General features: G+C 41.5%; 1 protein-coding gene across 1 annotated transcript in view; it reads left to right on the top strand.

Moving 5' to 3' along the window:
* The window catches only part of TACR3 (tachykinin receptor 3), a 267,740-nt gene that overhangs the window by 136,009 nt on the left and 111,139 nt on the right, over positions 1 to 20,592 (top strand). The window contains exons 2-3 of the mRNA XM_089680526.1: positions 6,611 to 6,796; positions 10,182 to 10,332. Of these exons, the coding sequence (XP_089536652.1) occupies positions 6,611 to 6,796; positions 10,182 to 10,332 (337 nt within the window). The remainder of the gene's footprint in view (positions 1 to 6,610; positions 6,797 to 10,181; positions 10,333 to 20,592) is intronic.

Below are 20,592 nucleotides of genomic sequence, written 5' to 3' on the forward strand. Positions count from 1 at the left end.
AATAATAACCATCAGACAGAGGGATGACTTTTGGCTGTCCACCTTGTTGGACCCTCGCTACCGGTCCAAAATGGTGGCCTTTTTCACACCTGCTGAGAGGGAGGCCAAAATTACGTACTATAAAAACCACCTATGTAGTCAGTTGGTCTCTGCCTTTGTGCGCCAACGTCCATCCTCAGACACTGTGGGCCCTGTGCGCTCGCGTTCCGCTGGCATGGCAGCAGGGGAGGGGTGGGGTGGTAGGAGCAGTGGCAGCTCCACCAGCAGTGGCTGCCTCAGTCTGCAGTCGATGATGAGTAGCTTTCTTCACCAGCGCAGTGAGGAAACTACTAACCAGCCGCAGCAGCAGCAGCAGCATCAGGTGGACCTGGAGCAGGAGCTCAAACAACAGGCTTGGGCCTACTTGGACAGCACCCTGCCAACCGAGGTAGACAATCCCCTTGACTACTGGGCAACGAAACTTGACCTTTGGCCCCAACTAGCTGAATTTGCCCTTGAAAGGCTGTCATGCCCGGCCAGTAGCGTGGCATCGGAGCGCGTGTTTAGTGCGGCAGGAGGTATTGTAACTCCGCGGAGGACACGACTGTCCACCCAAAGTGTGGAGAGACTCACGTTTGTGAAAATGAATCAGGCGTGGATTAGTCTGGATTTCAAACCACCAGTTCCTGACACAACTGACTAAATCCGCCATGAATCATGCCTCAAACATGTGCCACTTTCAGGTCTCCTCACACTGCTGGTGTGTTTAATTTTTTGACATAGGGTGCTGGCAGATTACGGGCCTCCTATAGCTGCTGCCAGGCCCCTAATCTGCCATAGGCCCCTATATACCGCCTCCTCATGCTGCTGCTAGGTCCAGAGTCTCTCATGGGTCCCTGTACGGCCTCCCATTGCTGCTGTCTCCATCGCCACACTCTGCTGCCATGTGCCACTTTCAGGTCTCTTCACACTGCTGGTGTGCTAAATTTTTTGACATAGGGTGCAGGCAGATTACGGGCCTCACATAGCTGCTGCCAGGCCCCTAATCTGCCATAGGCCCCTATATACCGCCTCCTCATGCTGCTGCCAAGTCCAGAGTCTCTCATGGGTCCCTGTACGGCCTCCCATTGCTGCTGTCTCCATCGCCACACTCTGCTGCCATGTGCCACTTTCAGGTCTCTTCACACTGCTGGTGTGTTTAATTTTTTGACATAGGGTGCAGGCAGATTACGGGCCTCACATAGCTGCTGCCAGGCCCCTAATCTGCCATGGGCCCCTATATACCGCCTCCTCATGCTGCTGCCAAGTCCAGAGTCTCTCATGGGTCCCTGTACGGCCTCCCATTGCTGCTGTCTCCATCGCCACACTCTGCTGCCATGTGCCACTTTCAGGTCTCTTCACACTGCTGGTGTGTTTAATTTTTTGACATAGGGTGCAGGCAGATTACGGGCCTCACATAGCTGCTGCCAGGCCCCTAATCTGCCATGGGCCCCTATATACCGCCTCCTCATGCTGCTGCCAAGTCCAGAGTCTCTCATGGGTCCCTGTACGGCCTCCCATTGCTGCTGTCTCCATCGCCACACTCTGCTGCCATGTGCCACTTTCAGGTCTCCTCACACTGCTGGTGTGTTAAATTTTTTGACATAGGGTGCAGGCAGATTACGGGCCTCACATAGCTGCTGCCAGGCCCCTAATCTGCCATGGGCCCCTATATACCGCCTCCTCATGCTGCTGCCAAGTCTAGAGTCTCTCATGGGTCCCTGTACGGCCTCCCATTGCTGCTGTCTCCATCGCCACACTCTGCTGCCATGTGCCACTTTCAGGTCTCTTCACACTGCTGGTGTGTTAAATTTTTTGACATAGGGTGCAGGCAGATTACGGGCCTCACATAGCTGCTGCCAGGCCCCTAATCTGCCATGGGCCCCTATATACCGCCTCCTCATGCTGCTGCCAAGTCTAGAGTCTGTCATGGGTCCCTGTACGGCCTCCCATTGCTGCTGTCTCCATCGCCACACTCTGCCATGTGCCACTTTCAGGTCTCTTCACACTGCTGGTGTGTTAAATTTTTTGACATAGGGTGCAGGCAGATTACGGGCCTCACATAGCTGCTGCCAGGCCCCTAATCTGCCATGGGCCCCTATATACCGCCTCCTCATGCTGCTGCCAAGTCTAGAGTCTGTCATGGGTCCCTGTACGGCCTCCCATTGCTGCTGTCTCCATCGCCACACTCTGCTGCCATGTGCCACTTTCAGGTCTCTTCACACTGCTGGTGTGTTAAATTTTTTGACATAGGGTGCAGGCAGATTACGGGCCTCACATAGCTGCTGCCAGGCCCCTAATCTGCCATAGGCCCCTATATACCGCCTCCTCATGCTGCTGCCAAGTCCAGAGTCTCTCATGGGTCCCTGTACGGCCTCCCATTGCTGCTGTCTCCATCGCCACACTCTGCTGCCATGTGCCACTTTCAGGTCTCTTCACACTGCTGGTGTGTTAAATTTTTTGACATAGGGTGCAGGCAGATTACGGGCCTCACATAGCTGCTGCCAGGCCCCTAATCTGCCATGGGCCCCTATATACCGCCTCCTCATGCTGCTGCCAAGTCTAGAGTCTGTCATGGGTCCCTGTACGGCCTCCCATTGCTGCTGTCTCCATCGCCACACTCTGCTGCCATGTGCCACTTTCAGGTCTCTTCACACTGCTGGTGTGTTAAATTTTTTGACATAGGGTGCAGGCAGATTACGGGCCTCACATAGCTGCTGCCAGGCCCCTAATCTGCCATGGGCCCCTATATACCGCCTCCTCATGCTGCTGCCAAGTCCAGAGTCTCTCATGGGTCCCTGTACGGCCTCCCATTGCTGCTGTCTCCATCGCCACACTCTGCTGCCATGTGCCACTTTCAGGTCTCTTCACACTGCTGGTGTGTTAAATTTTTTGACATAGGGTGCAGGCAGATTACGGGCCTCACATAGCTGCTGCCAGGCCCCTAATCTGCCATGGGCCCCTATATACCGCCTCCTCATGCTGCTGCCAAGTCTAGAGTCTGTCATGGGTCCCTGTACGGCCTCCCATTGCTGCTGTCTCCATCGCCACACTCTGCCATGTGCCACTTTCAGGTCTCTTCACACTGCTGGTGTGTTTAATTTTTTGACATAGGGTGCAGGCAGATTACGGGCCTCACATAGCTGCTGCCAGGCCCCTAATCTGCCATGGGCCCCTATATACCGCCTCCTCATGCTGCTGCCAAGTCCAGAGTCTCTCATGGGTCCCTGTACGGCCTCCCATTGCTGCTGTCTCCATCGCCACACTCTGCTGCCATGTGCCACTTTCAGGTCTCTTCACACTGCTGGTGTGTTAAATTTTTTGACATAGGGTGCTGGCAGATTACGGGCCTCCCATTGCTGCTGCCAGACATGTAATCTGCCATGGGCCCCCGTACCGACTCCTCATGCTGTGACGTTGCAACAAGGTGTAATTCAACCCTACATATGTTAGACCGCCTTTACGAACAGCTAAAGGCCATCACAGATTTCCTGATGTTAAAAGCGGATAAAGGTACTCCCTGTGTAACTTAGATGTCAGCCATTGTCAGCTCATGTGTGACACCTGCGCTTGCTCAGGCCCTTTGAGGAGGCCACGCTATTCGTGAGTCGGCAGGACTATGGGATGAATGAGGTCAAATCGGCCATGGGCCCCCGTACCGCCTGTTCACGCTGATGCTGGTCCCACAGTGTGACCTGGGTCCCTGTACGGCCTCCCATTGCTTCCACTCTGCCATGTGCCACTTTGAAATCTCCTCACACTCCTGCGGTTGTCCATTTTGTCATAGGTTGCTGGCAGATTACAGGCCTTCCATAGGTGCCACCAAGCCCCATATCGGCCATGGGCCCCCGTACCGCCTGGTCACGCTGCTGCTGGGCCCACAGTGTGACCTGGGTCCCTGTACCGCCTCCCATTGCTCCCACTCTGCCATGTGCCACTTTCAGGTCTCCTCACGCTCCTGCTGGTTTCCATTTTGTCATAGGTTGCTGTATGGCCTCCCATTGCTGCTGCCTCCACCGCCACACTGTGGCTCCAAACACTGGTTTTGGCCCCGTGACTGGCCAAAGGAGTGAAGTGTGCAGTGATTCTAAGATCGACGGCACTCATCTGCATGTCATACTGACAGACAGTATTATTTCTCTTCCCCAGCAGACTCCAAGGGCATTTAAATTAAAGGTACAGTGTTCTGCACTAATATTAAGTCTCTCTGAAGCCTAGAAACACCCTTTTTTAAGTTAAATTCACAGCGAATTTATTCGACTCGAATCGAATATTGTCCACGAATTCGCCGAATCAGTCGAATCGAATTTTTCATTTCTTCGCTCATCTCTAGTTATAGCATCTACAAACTATGGTGTATATATAATGGAATTTACGCAGCTATGACACTATACTGGTAATGACAGTGATCAGTGACTTATAGTGGCGCTGTGATAGTGTAGTGGTATTACTGTGATCAGTATCACTGGCTGGGAAAGGGTTAATATCTAGGGGCAATCAAGTGGTTAATTGTATGCCTAACAATGTGTAATGTGTGGTGTTTTCAATTTACTTTATGGATGGTTATTCTCCCTGATTTGCAGAGAGAATAAACAGCCAGATCACTGCTCCCTCTACTTTCAATTTTGTAAACACAGAATTCTGTGTGTGATTGGACACAACCAATCAGCTAATTTCAGCCAAAATCAGCTGCCAAACTCGCGCTGTGTCCAATCACAACACAGGACAGCCTGCCCAGCCTTGCCGCTTACCCTCAGTACATGTACTGTGGGCGGACGGCAAGTGATTAAAGCTGAAGTCACTTTTTGCTCCTGACTGCTCCATGTTCCTGCAGAAGAATGGTAAAGTGAAGGTTGACTACTATGTCATGTTTAACCCTTTCACACCAGCTGTACCCATAAATGTGGCCGCTGGGAAGGTAGGCCTTAATGAGTGCGGCCCTGTGTAAACAACTTACCGTGCTGAGAGTGAGCTCCCTGCATGCTCCCAGCACAGTAGCTGGTGGGGATCAGTAAGCTCCTGATGCACACATGCGATCGGGAGCTGTCCGATCATGTGACCTCTGACAGCCAACCACAGCAGTCACTTGGCCAAAATGCCTGCCGCCGCCTCCTGGCTTTTAGAACTCTTTAAGGGCCAAGAGGCAGTCGGCAGAAATGGGTTAGATCAAGTTAAAATGGACCTACTATAAAACACTGAGTGCCTTAGTGTATCCACACTACAACTAAGAGACGTAGCATTGAAATACAGTATTTACTTGTGTCCTGGAGTGAGCACCTTCCAGGTCTGTGTGTCTGCTTCCTCACTCTCTTTTCTCCATGTACAATGCAACTGAGAGTAGGTTCTGTCTAAGACACAGGCAGTGGTGTTGATTTAGTAAAGAAGTATAGGCTGTTCACTTAGCAAAGTTAATTTTCACTTTGCATGGGAATTTTCACTTAGCTTAATGGATGAGGTTAAGTTCTGTTTACTTTAACATCTAACCACTAGGTATTCTTCGCAAAGTAAATCCCAGCACATTCACTAAACTATGTGAAAATTCCCTTGCAAAGTTAGAAATACCTTCACTTAGTGAACACTCCCTTAATAAATCAACCCCACTGATTTGAGCAGCCAGTCAGAACAGTTTGAGTGACAGCAGTGACTGACCAGACACAGAGGGAGGTTGCTTCAAGAAACAGGCAAATGTTAACAGGAAACTGTTAATTCTAACAAAAGAACAGTGAGACCCCTCCATGTGAAGGGTCTGTGTCAACAGGTGTCAACGGCTTCAGTTTGACTTCACCTTGAGAGTCTTCTGGGTTCATTTAGAATTCATTAACAGGTGCATTTGACCTGCATTTGATCTCCATATGACCTGCATTTTACCTGTTTCAAGCATGTGCATTCCCATAGACTTGCATGGAAAAGCAAAACTCAGATGACTCAAACAGAGGTCCATCAACACATACCCTAACGTAGTCAAAGATGTAGTGGTAAGAACAACAAGCAGTTTACAACTAGCAGATTGGAGAGCCTAAAAATATTTGCTGTTTTTTTCCTTTTAGTATTTATTTATTACAATTATTTGTATAGCTCCAACAAATTACATAGCACTTTATATATATATATATTGTATGTTCACATCAGTCCCTGCCCTCAAGGAATGTACAATCTAAGGTCCCTAACTCACGTACATACACATACTAAGGCCAATTAAACTACAAGTCTTTGGAGTGTAGGAGGAAACACAGGGAGAACATGCAAACTTCAGGCAGGTTATGCCGTGGTTGGGATTCAAAATGATAATCCCAGTGCTACCCACTTATCAGCACTCATGATGCACTAGCAGACAGAAGTGCAGGCCACTTAGCCACTGTTCTACCCGTATATAGTATAAATAAAGCTATTAAGACTAAGAGGTATATTTAGAAATCGGTGAATGTAATCTTAAGCAAATATACACAGCATCTTCCTTATGCTTGCGTTTTAAACTCTACAGTAAATGATTCACCTGCAGCCAATGTTTGGTGAATTGTTTGGTTTTAGTATTTTGCCTTTCACTAAAACTAAATATAAAATAAGAAATAATTTCTTTGTCTTCTTCCTACAGATATATGGCTATCATTAATCCATTGAAACCGCGCCTATCCGCAACCTCAACAAAGGTAGTCATTGGAAGCATTTGGGTCTTTGCATTCCTGCTGGCTTTTCCTCAGTGCCTTTATTCTGAAATCAAAGTAACACCAAGAAGAACTCTTTGTCTGCTTGTATGGCCAGGATACGGGAAAAAATTAACGTAGGCACTTTTTTCATATTTCATGAAAAGTAAATCTCAAGGAAATGTGCAATGATCATTTTTTGTATAGTGGTTTCATATGTAGCACCTAGGAAATTCATATGAAATATACTAGTTATGTTAAACTTTAAATCATAAGTCTCTAAACTAGTGACATTTTAACTTGGATTGAATCATGTGAAAATGATGATGACAATACATTTGTCCACTAAATTTCAATTCAATGTGAGGATAATGGACTTAAAGCACTGTGTAATGAGATAAGGTGCAACTGTCACAGAACTCATGACTTTCAATGGCAGCAGTTTAAAATGAGTCATATTAGTTCTCTTCTTCATTGTCATAGCCATTTCCACTGCTTGATGTAACTTAGGGAAAAAAATTAACAAGTAAATGCAAGATCTATTTGTATTATTACTTGCCTAGTGCACTGTAGCAAGAGTTTTTGGAGAGTCACATTTTCTTTAGATCCTTTGCTTTCAAAATGAAATTGCTTGAAGATGATATACAGTGCATTATGTAAAAATCAAACTAGTTTTATTTTTATACCAGTATTTATAGGTACCCACAGCTAGCTGTTTTAACTTATATCAATTAAGTAGTGTGCAAAATCTCATTATTATTTGCTGATAGAAAATTAGTAATACATATTTTGTTTTTACTGATTTAAATTTGGATTCTGGGATGTAACTGTCTTAATTTAAAGTGTATGTCCATAAAAATGTACATCTTTGCAGTGCATGCTTTTTTTTAAATTTGTTTTCACTATGGGTCTGTTTATTCAGTGATATCCTCATTATAATAGTTAAACTAAGCTTCCTTTGGATTATGGTCTTGCAAAGAGTATTCTTTAATGCTATCTATATAGAAAAAGGATACAAAAACAAAAAAGAGTGTTTTTCTCTATTTCAGCCTGTGCTACTTTTAAACATTAGCCACCCAGCATACGTATATACAGTATATGTCCTCTGAGGGAAGTGGTTGTACCGGGATCATGGCTGCTGGTGCAGTCATGATCCCAGTATTAACATTTGCAGCTGGGGTTGGGCTTTCCTGTAGAAGTTCTTTCTCTCCCTCAGTGGAAGCTCAAGGTTAATAGTTTCAGATGTCAAACCATGCAAACCCTCAATTGACCAGTAACCCAACCTGACAATATTTCAATCAACATACATATACTAAAAAACATATACTGTAATAAAAATCCTCTATATAAAACATATGATACTCTTAGAACCCTCCCTCCTAGATTGTAAGTTCGAAAGAGCAGGGCCCTTGATCCCCTCATGTTTTGCATTGTATTGTTGTTCTGTCACATGTTCTGTCCCCCTTTGTAATGTACAACGCTGAGCAAACTATTGGCGCTTTATAAATACTGTATAATAATAATAATAATAATAATAGAACATATAGCCCAACATATTGACACATCTCCAAATCAGATCAATAATCCTAAACCTGTATTAAAAGGTATTTTTTGGGTGCATAGCAGATATTGCATTTTTATTCAGCAGTTGTCCTTTTGGGGAATACTGTAAACAATGTCTCTGTCAGTTCACATGCACAGGAAATGTTTGCATTCAGTATTCAGTTGGAAATCTGTCATTTGTGGTCAGAGTACCATTGGGTGAAGAATGCCAGGTGTGGCAGTGGTTCTACACTGATGGAATTCACTCATCGTGATTGATGTGGATTTATATTGCTAGGCGATATGCTTGACATTGAATATACATCAGGGGACATTTTTTTTTTTTTTTTTTAAATGAGGACTTTTCCAATGGTGTGTGTGTTTTATTTACTATTCACATTTTTTGTGAATAGGTAACAAGGGGTGCTAAGGACTCCATGTTCATTCACGTGAGGGAGGGCCAGATATCTGGGGGCCCTCTTGTCCTAAAGGGTGCTTTAAGATTTTAATAAGTTGTCCCCAAAGGATTCTCACATCCTGTTGAAGCATAGGATAGGAGAATATATCATCAAGCCCCCCTCCCTTTGCAAGACACCTTTTCTTTATGTTGATACAAACATCCATTGCCCCAGGAGGATCTGAGGGACAGATATCTGGGGGCCCTTTTATCTAAGAGGGTGCTTTTGTATTTTATTAAGTTGCCCCTGAAATCCGTCACATTCTGTTGAAGCATTGGATAGGAGAATATGTGGTCAAGACTCCCCTCCCCTTGCAAGACACCTTTTCTCTATGTTGATGCGAGTATCCATTGCCCCAGGAGAATCTGAGGTCTGAGGGGGTGACTTATCAGAATATAGAAGCACCTTTTAGAGCAAGGGGGCCCCAGATATCTGTCCCTCCACACACATGAATTATGACAGGGTACATAGTACCCCTTGTTACTCAGTAATGTTTTTCCATGTCATCCATGATGAGCAAAGCTCGATGACGTGGACCTGCCAGCATAACCATCTGCCACACCTGAAAATTCTCACCCACTGCTATTCCCATTGCAAATGACAGATCTCCACCAGACTCTGTAAGCAAACCAGCTAGGATTCTGGGGGACATCACTGATCCAATTCAATGGTGCTACATGACAGACTTCCAGCTGGTATTTGTTTACAAACATCAGTTGGAGGTTTTGGCACGCAAAATGGCCACATGGTCAATTGGAACTTCATGCTCATCCCTACAGAAAACATGTTATAAGAAATATATGTTGGCTTCCATTGTGGACCTTCTTCTGAAAATACAGGTTGCTGCATGGACATCAACACTTTTTAAGACACTATTCAAAACCAAGAAAGTCAGAGATATTTACATTTAACTCCCTATCTTTAAGCAAGAGAGCATGCATACTAGGCAGGCAACTAACATCTTCAAATGAAGAGGTCAGCACAGGCAGCATCCATGTTTCTCGCATGGTTTGCATTCAAAGGCAACTCCAGACAAAACTTTTTGTTGTTGTTGATTTTTAGTTTAAAACATAATAGAAAAGAGTTCGAATCTTTTTGATTTCACTGATAAGATCTGGATAAGATTTCAACTTCCTGTCCCAGTGTCAACATTGCCACTAGGACAAGAATTAAAATTTTTCAGAATTCACCTCACTTCCTGTTCTCGTAGCATGTTGGCAGAAAAAGGACACTTGGAGAAATATCCCTAATTCTCGCCATAGAGAGCAGTAATAAGAAAGGTTTTACTCTTTCGAAGTGTGGAAAAAAAAGTTTGGCCTCAAGAAAGGTTTAACCTACTACAAGTTTCACCATATAAAAAGAGAACTAACAAACGTGCACCTAATTGTGTATTTTTAGGGAGGGTGTTTAGTACCTATAAAATATCTTTAACTTACCAGATAGGAATGTGTTGTTATGAAACTGTTTGCTGTGACATTTGTTACCCAATGAATTTATCCTGTATTACTCTTTTATATTTCAGGTATCAAATCATTGTGGTCTTGTTTGTGTACTGCTTTCCATTGCTTGTCATGGGAATTACATATACGATTGTTGGAATTACTCTATGGGGTGGAGAAATACCTGGAGATACATCTGACAAATATCATGAGCAACTCAGGGCTAAAAGAAAGGTAATTTTTTATTTACTGATTATGGATAATAGTTTACCTTTTGATACTGCAATAAATGGTCATACTATAACAATTAGTTTAGATTAGTTTAATACTTTAATATTTTGTATCAGTTTTGTTTGTATTGTTATATAAATGATAACAGATAAATGCAGTTCACGCCCCACTAAAGAAGCGAGCATGCAGAGTGTGAAGCATCTGAGCACTTAGTCGCAGGGGTGGGGCTTGGAGCCAGTTCCTGACCTCTGGGGGAACCATGCCCCCTAGGGGGAACCCTAACCCTAACTCTAACCCGGATGTGAATATACAATATATATATATATATATGTAAAGTGCTGCGTAAATTGATGGTGCTATATAAGGACCTGAAATAAATAATAAATAAATAAATGCTTTGGAAAAATATTCATGAAAAAAGTATATGCCATAACACACAGTGCATTAGGTTAATTCCCTAAGAAACATAACATTTATTTCAACATCACCATCAATAATATGATTACTAAGAAGCCAATGCTATAAGAACAAGCAATCTGCAAAAACACTCCTTGTAATAAGACTCCATGATATCACATAACTTTTAATATCCCTCGACTGCTCACCTAGATCATTACATTGCATCCCCATCCTTGTTCTGTTCTCCATCTTAATCTGCACATTGGAGGTAATTCAAGCATGCTACAAAATCATTTTTATTCAAATGTGTAATACATCCCACGCCTTTTTTTATTTTAAAATAGCTCTTCTTTTAATTAAGGAAATAAACACGCACAATTTAATTGACTTTCTATTATGCACAGGCACTGAGTTGAGAAGGCACACATAGGAAGTAAAGATCAGCCATTCAAAAGACACAGCATATTTCTCATTATCTATTCTAATATTGAGATTTGCATTACAGTGCATACATCTCACTCTCCAGAATTCATCTAGCCCAGTGTTTCTCAATCTATTTTCAGTCAAGGCACCTTTTAAAATTATGGACAGTCCCAAGGCACTCTTTAAAATTATGAATAGTCTTGAGGCACCCTGTTCTAAAATGGGGTGTCTCAAGACTGTCCATAATTTTAAAAGGGCACCCCATTCTAAAATGTGAAAAACTAATTCTAATAGTTTTTAGAAAAACTTCTAATAGTTTTATATAACACAACAACATCCACACATGTAGGACACCCAACATTAGAGGTGATTTATTCTTCCAAAGTAAAAACACTTTTGCACACTGGTACTAAGTAGTATTCCAATATGTCTCTTCTCCATCACCAAGCTAATGTTACCCCAGCACTGACGGAGAGAGGCAGGGGAGGATCAAACAAGGATGTTGTGCAGGCAGCTGACATCCTCCTTATCAACTGATGATGTCATTGGTTGTCAAGACGCCAGCGACTAGAAGGTCGTAATGGTGCACAATGAAAACCTGTGGCTTTGTGTAACTAAAAGGCAGGCTTTTTCCACCTGCTGGCTTTTTTAGACATTGCTGGCATTGCTGGCAATTTTTAGACATTTTGATTTTGCCAAGGCACTCCTGAAGAAACCTCAAGGCACCCTAGGGTGCCTGGGCACCCTGGTTGAGAAAGGCTGATGTAGCCAGTGAGCTCACTCCACATTATTCATGTCATCAGTGAACCTGGCACTCCAGCACACACAATTCACTCCATGCAACCAATAAGATCTTCTCCTCAGAGCAGACAGTTCACTATGCAGTATCCTACCCTGGTGTGATCTTCAAAAGCACACAGTTCACATTCACTTTTTCCATGCCAGCATAGAACGCATATTTCACATAGAATGTGATTTATTGCTCCCTTCTTATCCTCTCATATATCAATATGTTGTTAGCAGAATTTATGCTTGACTCTATAACACACACAATGGAGTTGATTTACTAAAGGCGAATAGACTGTTCACTTTGCAAGGTAAATTGTAATTTGGGAAATTTACTCAGAATTTAGTGAATGAGGTAAAACCGCTGATGTCCATCATCCAATCATGTGCAATCAAAATGCTGTTTTTCACTCTTTTGCCAAATTAAATTTCACCACATTCTTTAAAGTGTTACTAAACCCACAAAAGTAAAATCTGTCTGTATATGCAGTAAAGCATGCTTGTTATACTCACTGTGGAACCTAAGGGGGTAATCCTCTGCATTATGTAAAAACACTGTTTGATCCTGACTTATCTGATCCTTCCCTTCTTTCAGTGTCCCCCTGATAAGACATATCATGTGGAGACACTGCACCTGCTCAGTTTGGTGTGTATTGCTAGAGAGGTTTGTTTTTTTTCTTGGGAGAGTGCATATGATCAGTGCAGGGGCCAGGCAGAGGTCAGGGATTCTTCATCCTCCTAGAGAAAACTCCTTCTACAAGCTTTAACCAGTGCTCTGCTGAACACTGTTAGAAGTCACAAGACTGCTCTAACTGCTGATGAGAAAAGGTATTTAGCAGTTAATATTTACTAAAATAATTGCATTTACATGTTGTGTGTACTGTTGGAGATCAGATATAGTGAATGCAGGGTCCTGGGCTTAGTAACACTTTAGGTTCTGTGGAGAATTCCATTGCAAAATGAATACCTCTCTAATATATTCAGTGTTAGCTATCTCTCTTTAACACACAATGCTTTGTGTCTGTATAATGTCAATGGCCAGTCAGGTTAAAATCTTTTTGTAGAAGCATTTAAAAAAACTAGAGCTCCCCTTTAGGGATGAAACAGCTAGGTTTGAAAAATAGTTGAAGTGCTGAAGAATGGGGACATGCTGAGAATATCCCAACCATAGTTCTTATTTAGGTTTGTTTTGCAGAGAGACATAACAAGTACAGTATTTAGATACCTATGTCAGATTTCATTAGTTTTTTAGATATTTTTCATGTTGTCTACAATATTCTTGTATACTTTCTTAAATTATCTATCTTCTCAATGGGCGCAGTATATGACCCATTAAATTGGTTTGAAAGTTACTTTCCCAAGCCTCAAAACATGTGTGCAATTATTCACTGGGCCTTTCTTTTCTAAAGCAAGCCATAGAGTATACAATTTACTTTCCTTCCACTGCTTGTGGAAGGAAAGAAAATGTATCATTTCCCCCATCAATATTAATATCCCACAGCATTGTGTTCTGCCAGCGAGTAGCATTCCCTGCCAACAGAACTCAATACTCTCTGCTGGCAGCTGTAGCCTCCAGCAGGGATCACATGCAAAAAATCAGACAGACTGGTTGCACATACAGACTGCCCATAGATGGATTGAACTTTGGCTGGTCCCTGCTTAATCTGCTGAGATTCAAACCATCTATGACTGGATTAAAGCAGAGTTCCACCCAAAAGGGGAAGTTCCACTTTAATGCTTTGTCCCTCGCTCCCCATTAAGAATTGGCACCTTTGGGGCGCAGGTACCCAAATTTGACAAGTTCCGCTCCCACGTCCGCTGCGCTCGCCTAGGTGATCGGTAGTGGAAGTTGTCCTCCCTCCCCATAGTCTTCTGGGATACATGACAGGTCCCAGAAGACCACGGGGCCATTCACAAAGCACAGTGATTCTTGGGCATGCGAAGTGGGCGCCCAGCTCTAAAGCCGCAAGCTGTCACAGCCAGGTGTCCACACTGAAGATGCCGGTGCCAGGGTGAGCAGACGGAAACCAGTGGTGGCGAGGACACCGCTGGACCGAGGGACAGGTAAGTGGCTGTATTTTAAAAGTCAGCAGCTACAGTTTTTGTAGCCACTGACTTTTTTTTCAGCTGGAACTCCGCTGTAACTTTCCTCTTACAATTTCTTTGTCTTATCATTAATTATGTACACCCCATGTATAATTTGATCAATGCTGCTACTTTCCCAGAAGAGAAGGAAAGGAATCGCTCTGTGCAATAACATGTTTATTATTTAAAAAAATAGCTTTTACAAGTGCTTTAAATACAATCATAAGTATAACAGAAGGTAAAAGGCAGCTAATAAATTTTGTTTCCCTATACGCTAAAATAATATCTGAATAATAATACCACATTATGAATTATGTTTAACATGCTGTATATGAAAATGTAATGCTAAATAAAGGACAACACTATGGGGTAGTCTCCTGTTTTAATAGTCAGTGATGGTTCTTGCTATAATTTTGTTGTTTGGCATTCTATATCAGGCTATCTGCCATTGCATGTGTATTGGATATGGAGCCTTTAAAACCTGTGGGTGACATTTTTGTAATCCCTGCCAAAGATACTGTCTCTATTGTGACTAAAAGAACAGCTAATTACACTGGATAAAGGTTTGAGGTCCTCAAATCGTTGCCCTTGTTATTTTGCAGGTGTATGTTATCTGATGTGTTTAAACTGTTGCAATGTGGAAAAAGAGTTTGCACAAGCATGAAGAAAAGATAAAGTCTACCAAGTTGAAAAAATTAATCTTTGTAGGTTAATAGCATAATGTATTTGCACATCTAGGGCTTCACTGACATTTAGCATTATATTAATGATTGTTGTCCAGAATGAATCTTCCAGTGAGGGAGTTATATTTTGACTTGGCTCTATAGTATGTCAAGCAAAGTGTACCTAAGCGCTCAACTGCATCTGAATATCCTTTAAATTTATGAAGCAAAACTGTGAATTAATAAAAACATTATGTATTTTATTTTTAACATGTGTTCTCACCTAATGATTGTGTAACATGTTACTCAGTTTAACTTTGATTGTATTTTCAAATACATTAGTTAAAAAGCCTAACCACATGCTGCCCAGCCACTGTATAAATACGGCGGCAGGGCGGCACAGCTGGGCAAAAGCACGTTTTAAAACGTGTGTTTTGTAAACAGGTAGGGGGCGCGCGTGAGGCATGCCGCCACCCTACCTGTCCCACCGATCACAGCCGCGGATGTCAGTCGCCGGGTCACAGCCGGTCGTTACTGGCTATGTCCCAGCGATCGGCGGCAATCGCTGACAGAGAGCACAGCTGCAGTAGCAGTGCTTTCTGTCAGTTCCCTGACTGCTGCAGGACATGCAGATCGGGACAGAAGAGTTTCTCTCTCCCGATCAGCGGTGTTCCCTGCAGTACACACCCCCGCCCCTTAGTAAAACACTCCCCTCACACAGTTAACCCTTTCCCTGAATAATAACTTAACCCCTTCCTCCCTAGTGCCATTAGTACAGTGTCAGTGTTTTTTTTTTTGCACTGATCACTGTATTGGTGTCACTGGGGATGTCAGTGACCCCAAGTCAGTACCCCCCAATGTCAGAATGTCCACCGCAGTCCCGCCATAAGTCGCTGATCGCCGCCATAAGTTACTGATCGCCGCCATAAGTCGCTGATCGCCGCCATTATTAGTATAAAAAAACCTAAAAATCCCAGTATCTTTCCCACCATTTGGAAACGCTAAAACTTTCATGTAAACCAATTAATTTACACGTATTGTTTTTTGTTTTTTTAGCAAAGACATGTCACAGAATGCATTTTGGCAGAAATTTATGACTAAATTTGATTTTAAAATTTTTTTTTAATGGACATGTTTTATAGCAAAAAGTCCAAAATATTTTTTATTTTCCTCAAAATTGTTAGTTTTTTTTTTTATAGTGCAAAAAATAAAAACTGCACAGGCGATCAAATACCATCGAAAGAAAGCTCAATTTGTGGGAAAAAAAAGGATGTAAATTTCATTTATATACCGTATTGCACGACCGCGCAATTGCCTGTTAAACTAGCGCAGCGCTGTATAGCAAAAAAATGGCGTAAATTGCAGTATCTATACCATAGTTTGTAGACGCTATAACTTTCACACAAAGCAATCAATATACACTTATTGGAATTTTTTTTACCAAAAACATGTAGCAGAATACATTTTGGCCTAAATTTATAACCAACTTTGAGTTTACTATATATTTTTTATAGCTGAAAGTAAAAAATATTGTTTTTCTTCAAAATTTCTGGCATTTTTTTGTTTATAGCGTGAAAAATAAAAAGCGCACAGGTGATCAAATGCCGCCGAAAGAAAGCTCTATTTGTGTGAAAAAAAGGACGTAAATTTTGTTTGGGTGCAGCATTGCATGACCGCGCAATTATCAGTTGAATTAGTGCAGCGCTGAGTAGCAAAAAGAGGCCTGGTCATTAAGGGGGGTAAATCCTCTGGAGGTCAAGTGGCTAACCTAAATGTATACATAGAGTGCATTTCTATCAAAAGAATGCTATCTTATTGATCCAAATGTTATCAGGCAAATGATGTTGTGCTACATTACATTCCATGTTCCAGGCTGTTCTACTATCAGTTCACTTTAGTTTATGAATACTTCCACATACCACTCCTCGGGGTTGATTTACTAAAATTGGAGAGAGCAAAATCTGGTGCAGCTGTGCATGGTAGCCAATTAGCCAATCTAAGTTAGCTTGATCAATTAAGCTTTGGCAAAAAAAAATTAGAAGCTGGTTTTTATGCAGAGCTGCACCAGATTTTACACTCTCCAGTGTTAGTAAATCAACCCCTTTGTGTGCCAAATAATTTATTGCAATCATCAAATTTTGTGTTTCTATGAGCCTCTCACTTAACTTAAGAAAGGTAAAGTAAAAAAAAAATCTCATCACATCCAGTATCTATACACTGCTCAGGGCTTCCTTCTTTCACTGACAGTAGATGCACTTGCTTGTTATTATAATGTCTATAATTATGTGAATTTTTACTCTTCAAAGTATCAGAAGTCACGTTTACCATCAATTACATTTTTTTGCTCAACATGGAGAAATGTTTTATTAAAGAAGTACACAAGAAATGTACAAGCACAGATAAAGAGATAAAAGTAAAAGGCGTTCTTGGTACAATATCATGGAGTGCAAAGAAATCATTAGATATCATTAGAGTGCAAAGAAATAGAAAGAAAACAAAAAGTTTCTCATCTGAATAGGATCACAGTTATTGAAGGATTGCATTGCATTTTTCCTTAGCCTCTGGAATAAGTACAGGCACTAAAGTGTGTAAAAAGATTAATATGGTGCCATGCTACATGGAACCCTTTTTTTAAAGAAACTGCTACTGAAATAAATGTTTAGCCTTAAACAAATACCCTTGTCAGAGTGTGGTTTCTTGCAAAATGGTAGACAGTAATACTGTTTGCACATCTCTCAGATTTTTTATTTGAGAGATGTAGAAATCTTCCTTATAGGAATCAGATAAATCCCACATACCGAGAGGTGATTCCAGTGGGCTATGAGTAGAGAGGGAAAAGAGCCCTGTTCTCTCTGAATCATTAGGCAAAGCCATAATACATGAAAAGAAGAGAAATATATTTTACGTTTAATGGGATTTTTAAGGCAACTTTAAATTGCACAAAAGAAACCACTTTTTTTAAAAAAAAAAAGAATCAACATTTTATTTGTACAAGTCATTAAAAATGTTTTTGTTTTCCTTATCAGCAAATACAAAATGATCATTACATATTTCCAAATATATTGCACAGAAATTCGGACTATTTATTCATTTTACAAAATTTTGCTATGCTACAATATATAAATATGTGAATAGGCACTAAAATATGTCATATAACAAAAGTAAAATTATCTATCAATAACATAAAACAAATGATAATCCTGGACACAATATGATGAAAAGTGAACATATATTTGGTGACAGTCCCATAAAGATGTAGTCCCGTAGACCAAAGATTTCCTCTTTCACCACTTGCAGACAATCAGTGAATTTCTAACTCACCAGAAAAAATTGACCTCGGTTAAGGTGGTCAAATAGCGCTTTGTAATCATAAATATTGACGACCAGCAGCAAGCTCTCCTGAATCAGGCCTCTCAGTTTCCTAATATGAGATGTGGATCCAGGGGGTCAAAGATTACTGCCCCAGTTGAGTGATCACAAGACTCTGGATATACAAATAGTGGATGGCGGTCTACAACATGGCTCCCGCATGGTCTTCGGAAATGCGTCATTCCGGGGAAGGACATGACATCAATTTGCATGGCATAATCACGCATGCGCAGTTTGGAAGAATGCCGAGGACCACACGATGGGCACCATCTTCCTGTCCAGTGTACTTGTTCCGCATTTGGGAGGATATACACACATCACATCATTTTTGACCCTGTAAAAGGCCACAATTTGAGCAACCAGGCAAAACTACCAGCATCTAGCCAGATTTTGGGAGGAAATACACATATCATACCCATTATTGACCTTATATAAGGCCACAATTTGAATAACCAGGCAAAGCTACTAGAATTTAGTCTGATTTTTTGGAGGAACGCTATTCCATTTTTCTGCAATTTCTTACAAATCCCTCTGTCCTTATATTCCATTACCTTTAGTCTTAATAGATTTGATATTTTTTATGTACTACTAATAGATGGGAGACAACAAAATTAATTGGTATGTTGGTCCCCTTGAATGCTCGATAAAAGGATATATATATTTATGTGATCATTTTATGATCTATATACATTTATATTATGTCCCTACTAGTATCCAATAAGGAGATGTGTAGTCATGAAATGTATTTCTACCAATGTAAACATACCAATGGTCTATTTGGATGCTGTTCTTTTGTACTTATAGTTTTTCATGATTGATCGTTACATACCTTATTATACCCATATATACATTTTATTATGGCAGTGGTTGTGATGTGACACCTGTGGTTCACACACATCAAAATGATAGCCTCATTTTTGGAGGGGATTCATCTCCTGACATAGTGAAACAACTTTTCTTGATTATCCGTGGTGGTTATGTAAGTTATTTACCTCATACGGTTTGGTTCAATACTAAATAGTTATAAAAATATTAGCTAAAATTGACTATTAATAATTATTATTGTAGAGTGCTATCATATCCCTGAAGAAGAATCTATGTTAATGCATTCAAAACGCATACCGGATATATATTGTAACATTCCATAATTCTGTAAAATTAATAAATAGTCAGAATTGCTATGCAATATATTTGGCAATATGTAATGATCATTTTGTATGTGCTGATAAGCAAAGCAAAACAATTTTTAATGATTTGTACAAATAAAATTCTGATTCTTTTTTTTTTAAAAAAATTGGTTTCTTTTGTGCAATTTAAGTTTGCCTTAAAAATCCCATCAAATGTAAGATATTATTCTCTGTATTATGGAAATAGGGGTGATGGCAGCCACACCCTAAGTTACACTGAATTATTTTGTTAATAAATGAAAAGAAAAAATGCCAGGGACCCTTTGACATTTGGAACAGAGTGGGCTATGATGAGGTTTACAGTTGCAAGAAAAAGTATGTGAACCCCTTGGGATTACGTGGAGTTTTTCATGAATTGGGCATAAAATGTGCTCTGAACGTCATCTAAGTCACAACAATAGAAGAACACATTCTGCTGAACATAATACTACACAAACATTAGATGTTGCCATGGTTTAATTGCACATAACATGTAAACATTCACAGTGCAGGGAGGAAAAAGCATGTGAGGCCCTAGCTTAATGACTTCTGCCAGAGCTATTTGGAGCCAGGAGTGAGCCAACCTTGACTTCAATCAGTGTGATGATATTGGATGTGTTGCTGACAGCTGTTCTGCCCTTAAAAAACACACACCTGTTTTGGGTTTACTAGTTTCAAGAAGCACTGTCTGATGTGAACCATGCCTCGCAGAAAAGAGCTCTCAGAAGACCTACGATCAAGAATTGTTGACTTGCATGAAGCTGGAAAGGGTTACAAAAGTATCTCCAAAAGCCTTGATGTTCATGTGTCCACGGTAAGACAGACTGTCTACAAATGGAGAAAGTTTAGCACTGTTGCTACTCTCCCTAGGCGTGGTCGTCCTGTAAAAATGACTGCAAGAGTACAGCGCAGAATGCTGCATGAGGTAAAGAAGAATCCCAGAGTGTCAGCTAAAGACCTACAGAAATCTCTGGCACATGCTAACATTTTTGTTGACACATCTACAATAAGGAAAACATTAAACAAGAATGGAGTACATGGGAGGACACCACGGAGGAAGCCATTGCTGTCCAAAAAGAATATTGCAGCACGTTTGAAGTTTGCAAAAGAGCACTTGGGTGTTCCACAGCACTACTGGCAAAATATACTGTAGACAGATGAAACCAAGATTGAGTTGTTTGGGAAGAACACACAACACTATGTGTGGAGAAAAAAAGGCACAGCACACCAACATCAAAACCTCATCCCCACTGTAAAACATGGCGGAGGGAGCATCATGGTTTGGGGCTGCTTTGCTGCCTCTGGGCCTGGACGGATTGTTGTCATTGATGGGAAAATTAATTCCAGAGTTTATCAAGACGTTTTGCAGGAAA

Source organism: Staurois parvus, unplaced genomic scaffold (genome assembly GCF_062004578.1).
Source record: "Staurois parvus isolate SC_StPar_1 unplaced genomic scaffold, SC_StPar_1.0 ptg000244l, whole genome shotgun sequence".
In the NCBI taxonomy this organism is placed as follows: Eukaryota; Metazoa; Chordata; class Amphibia; order Anura; family Ranidae; genus Staurois; species Staurois parvus.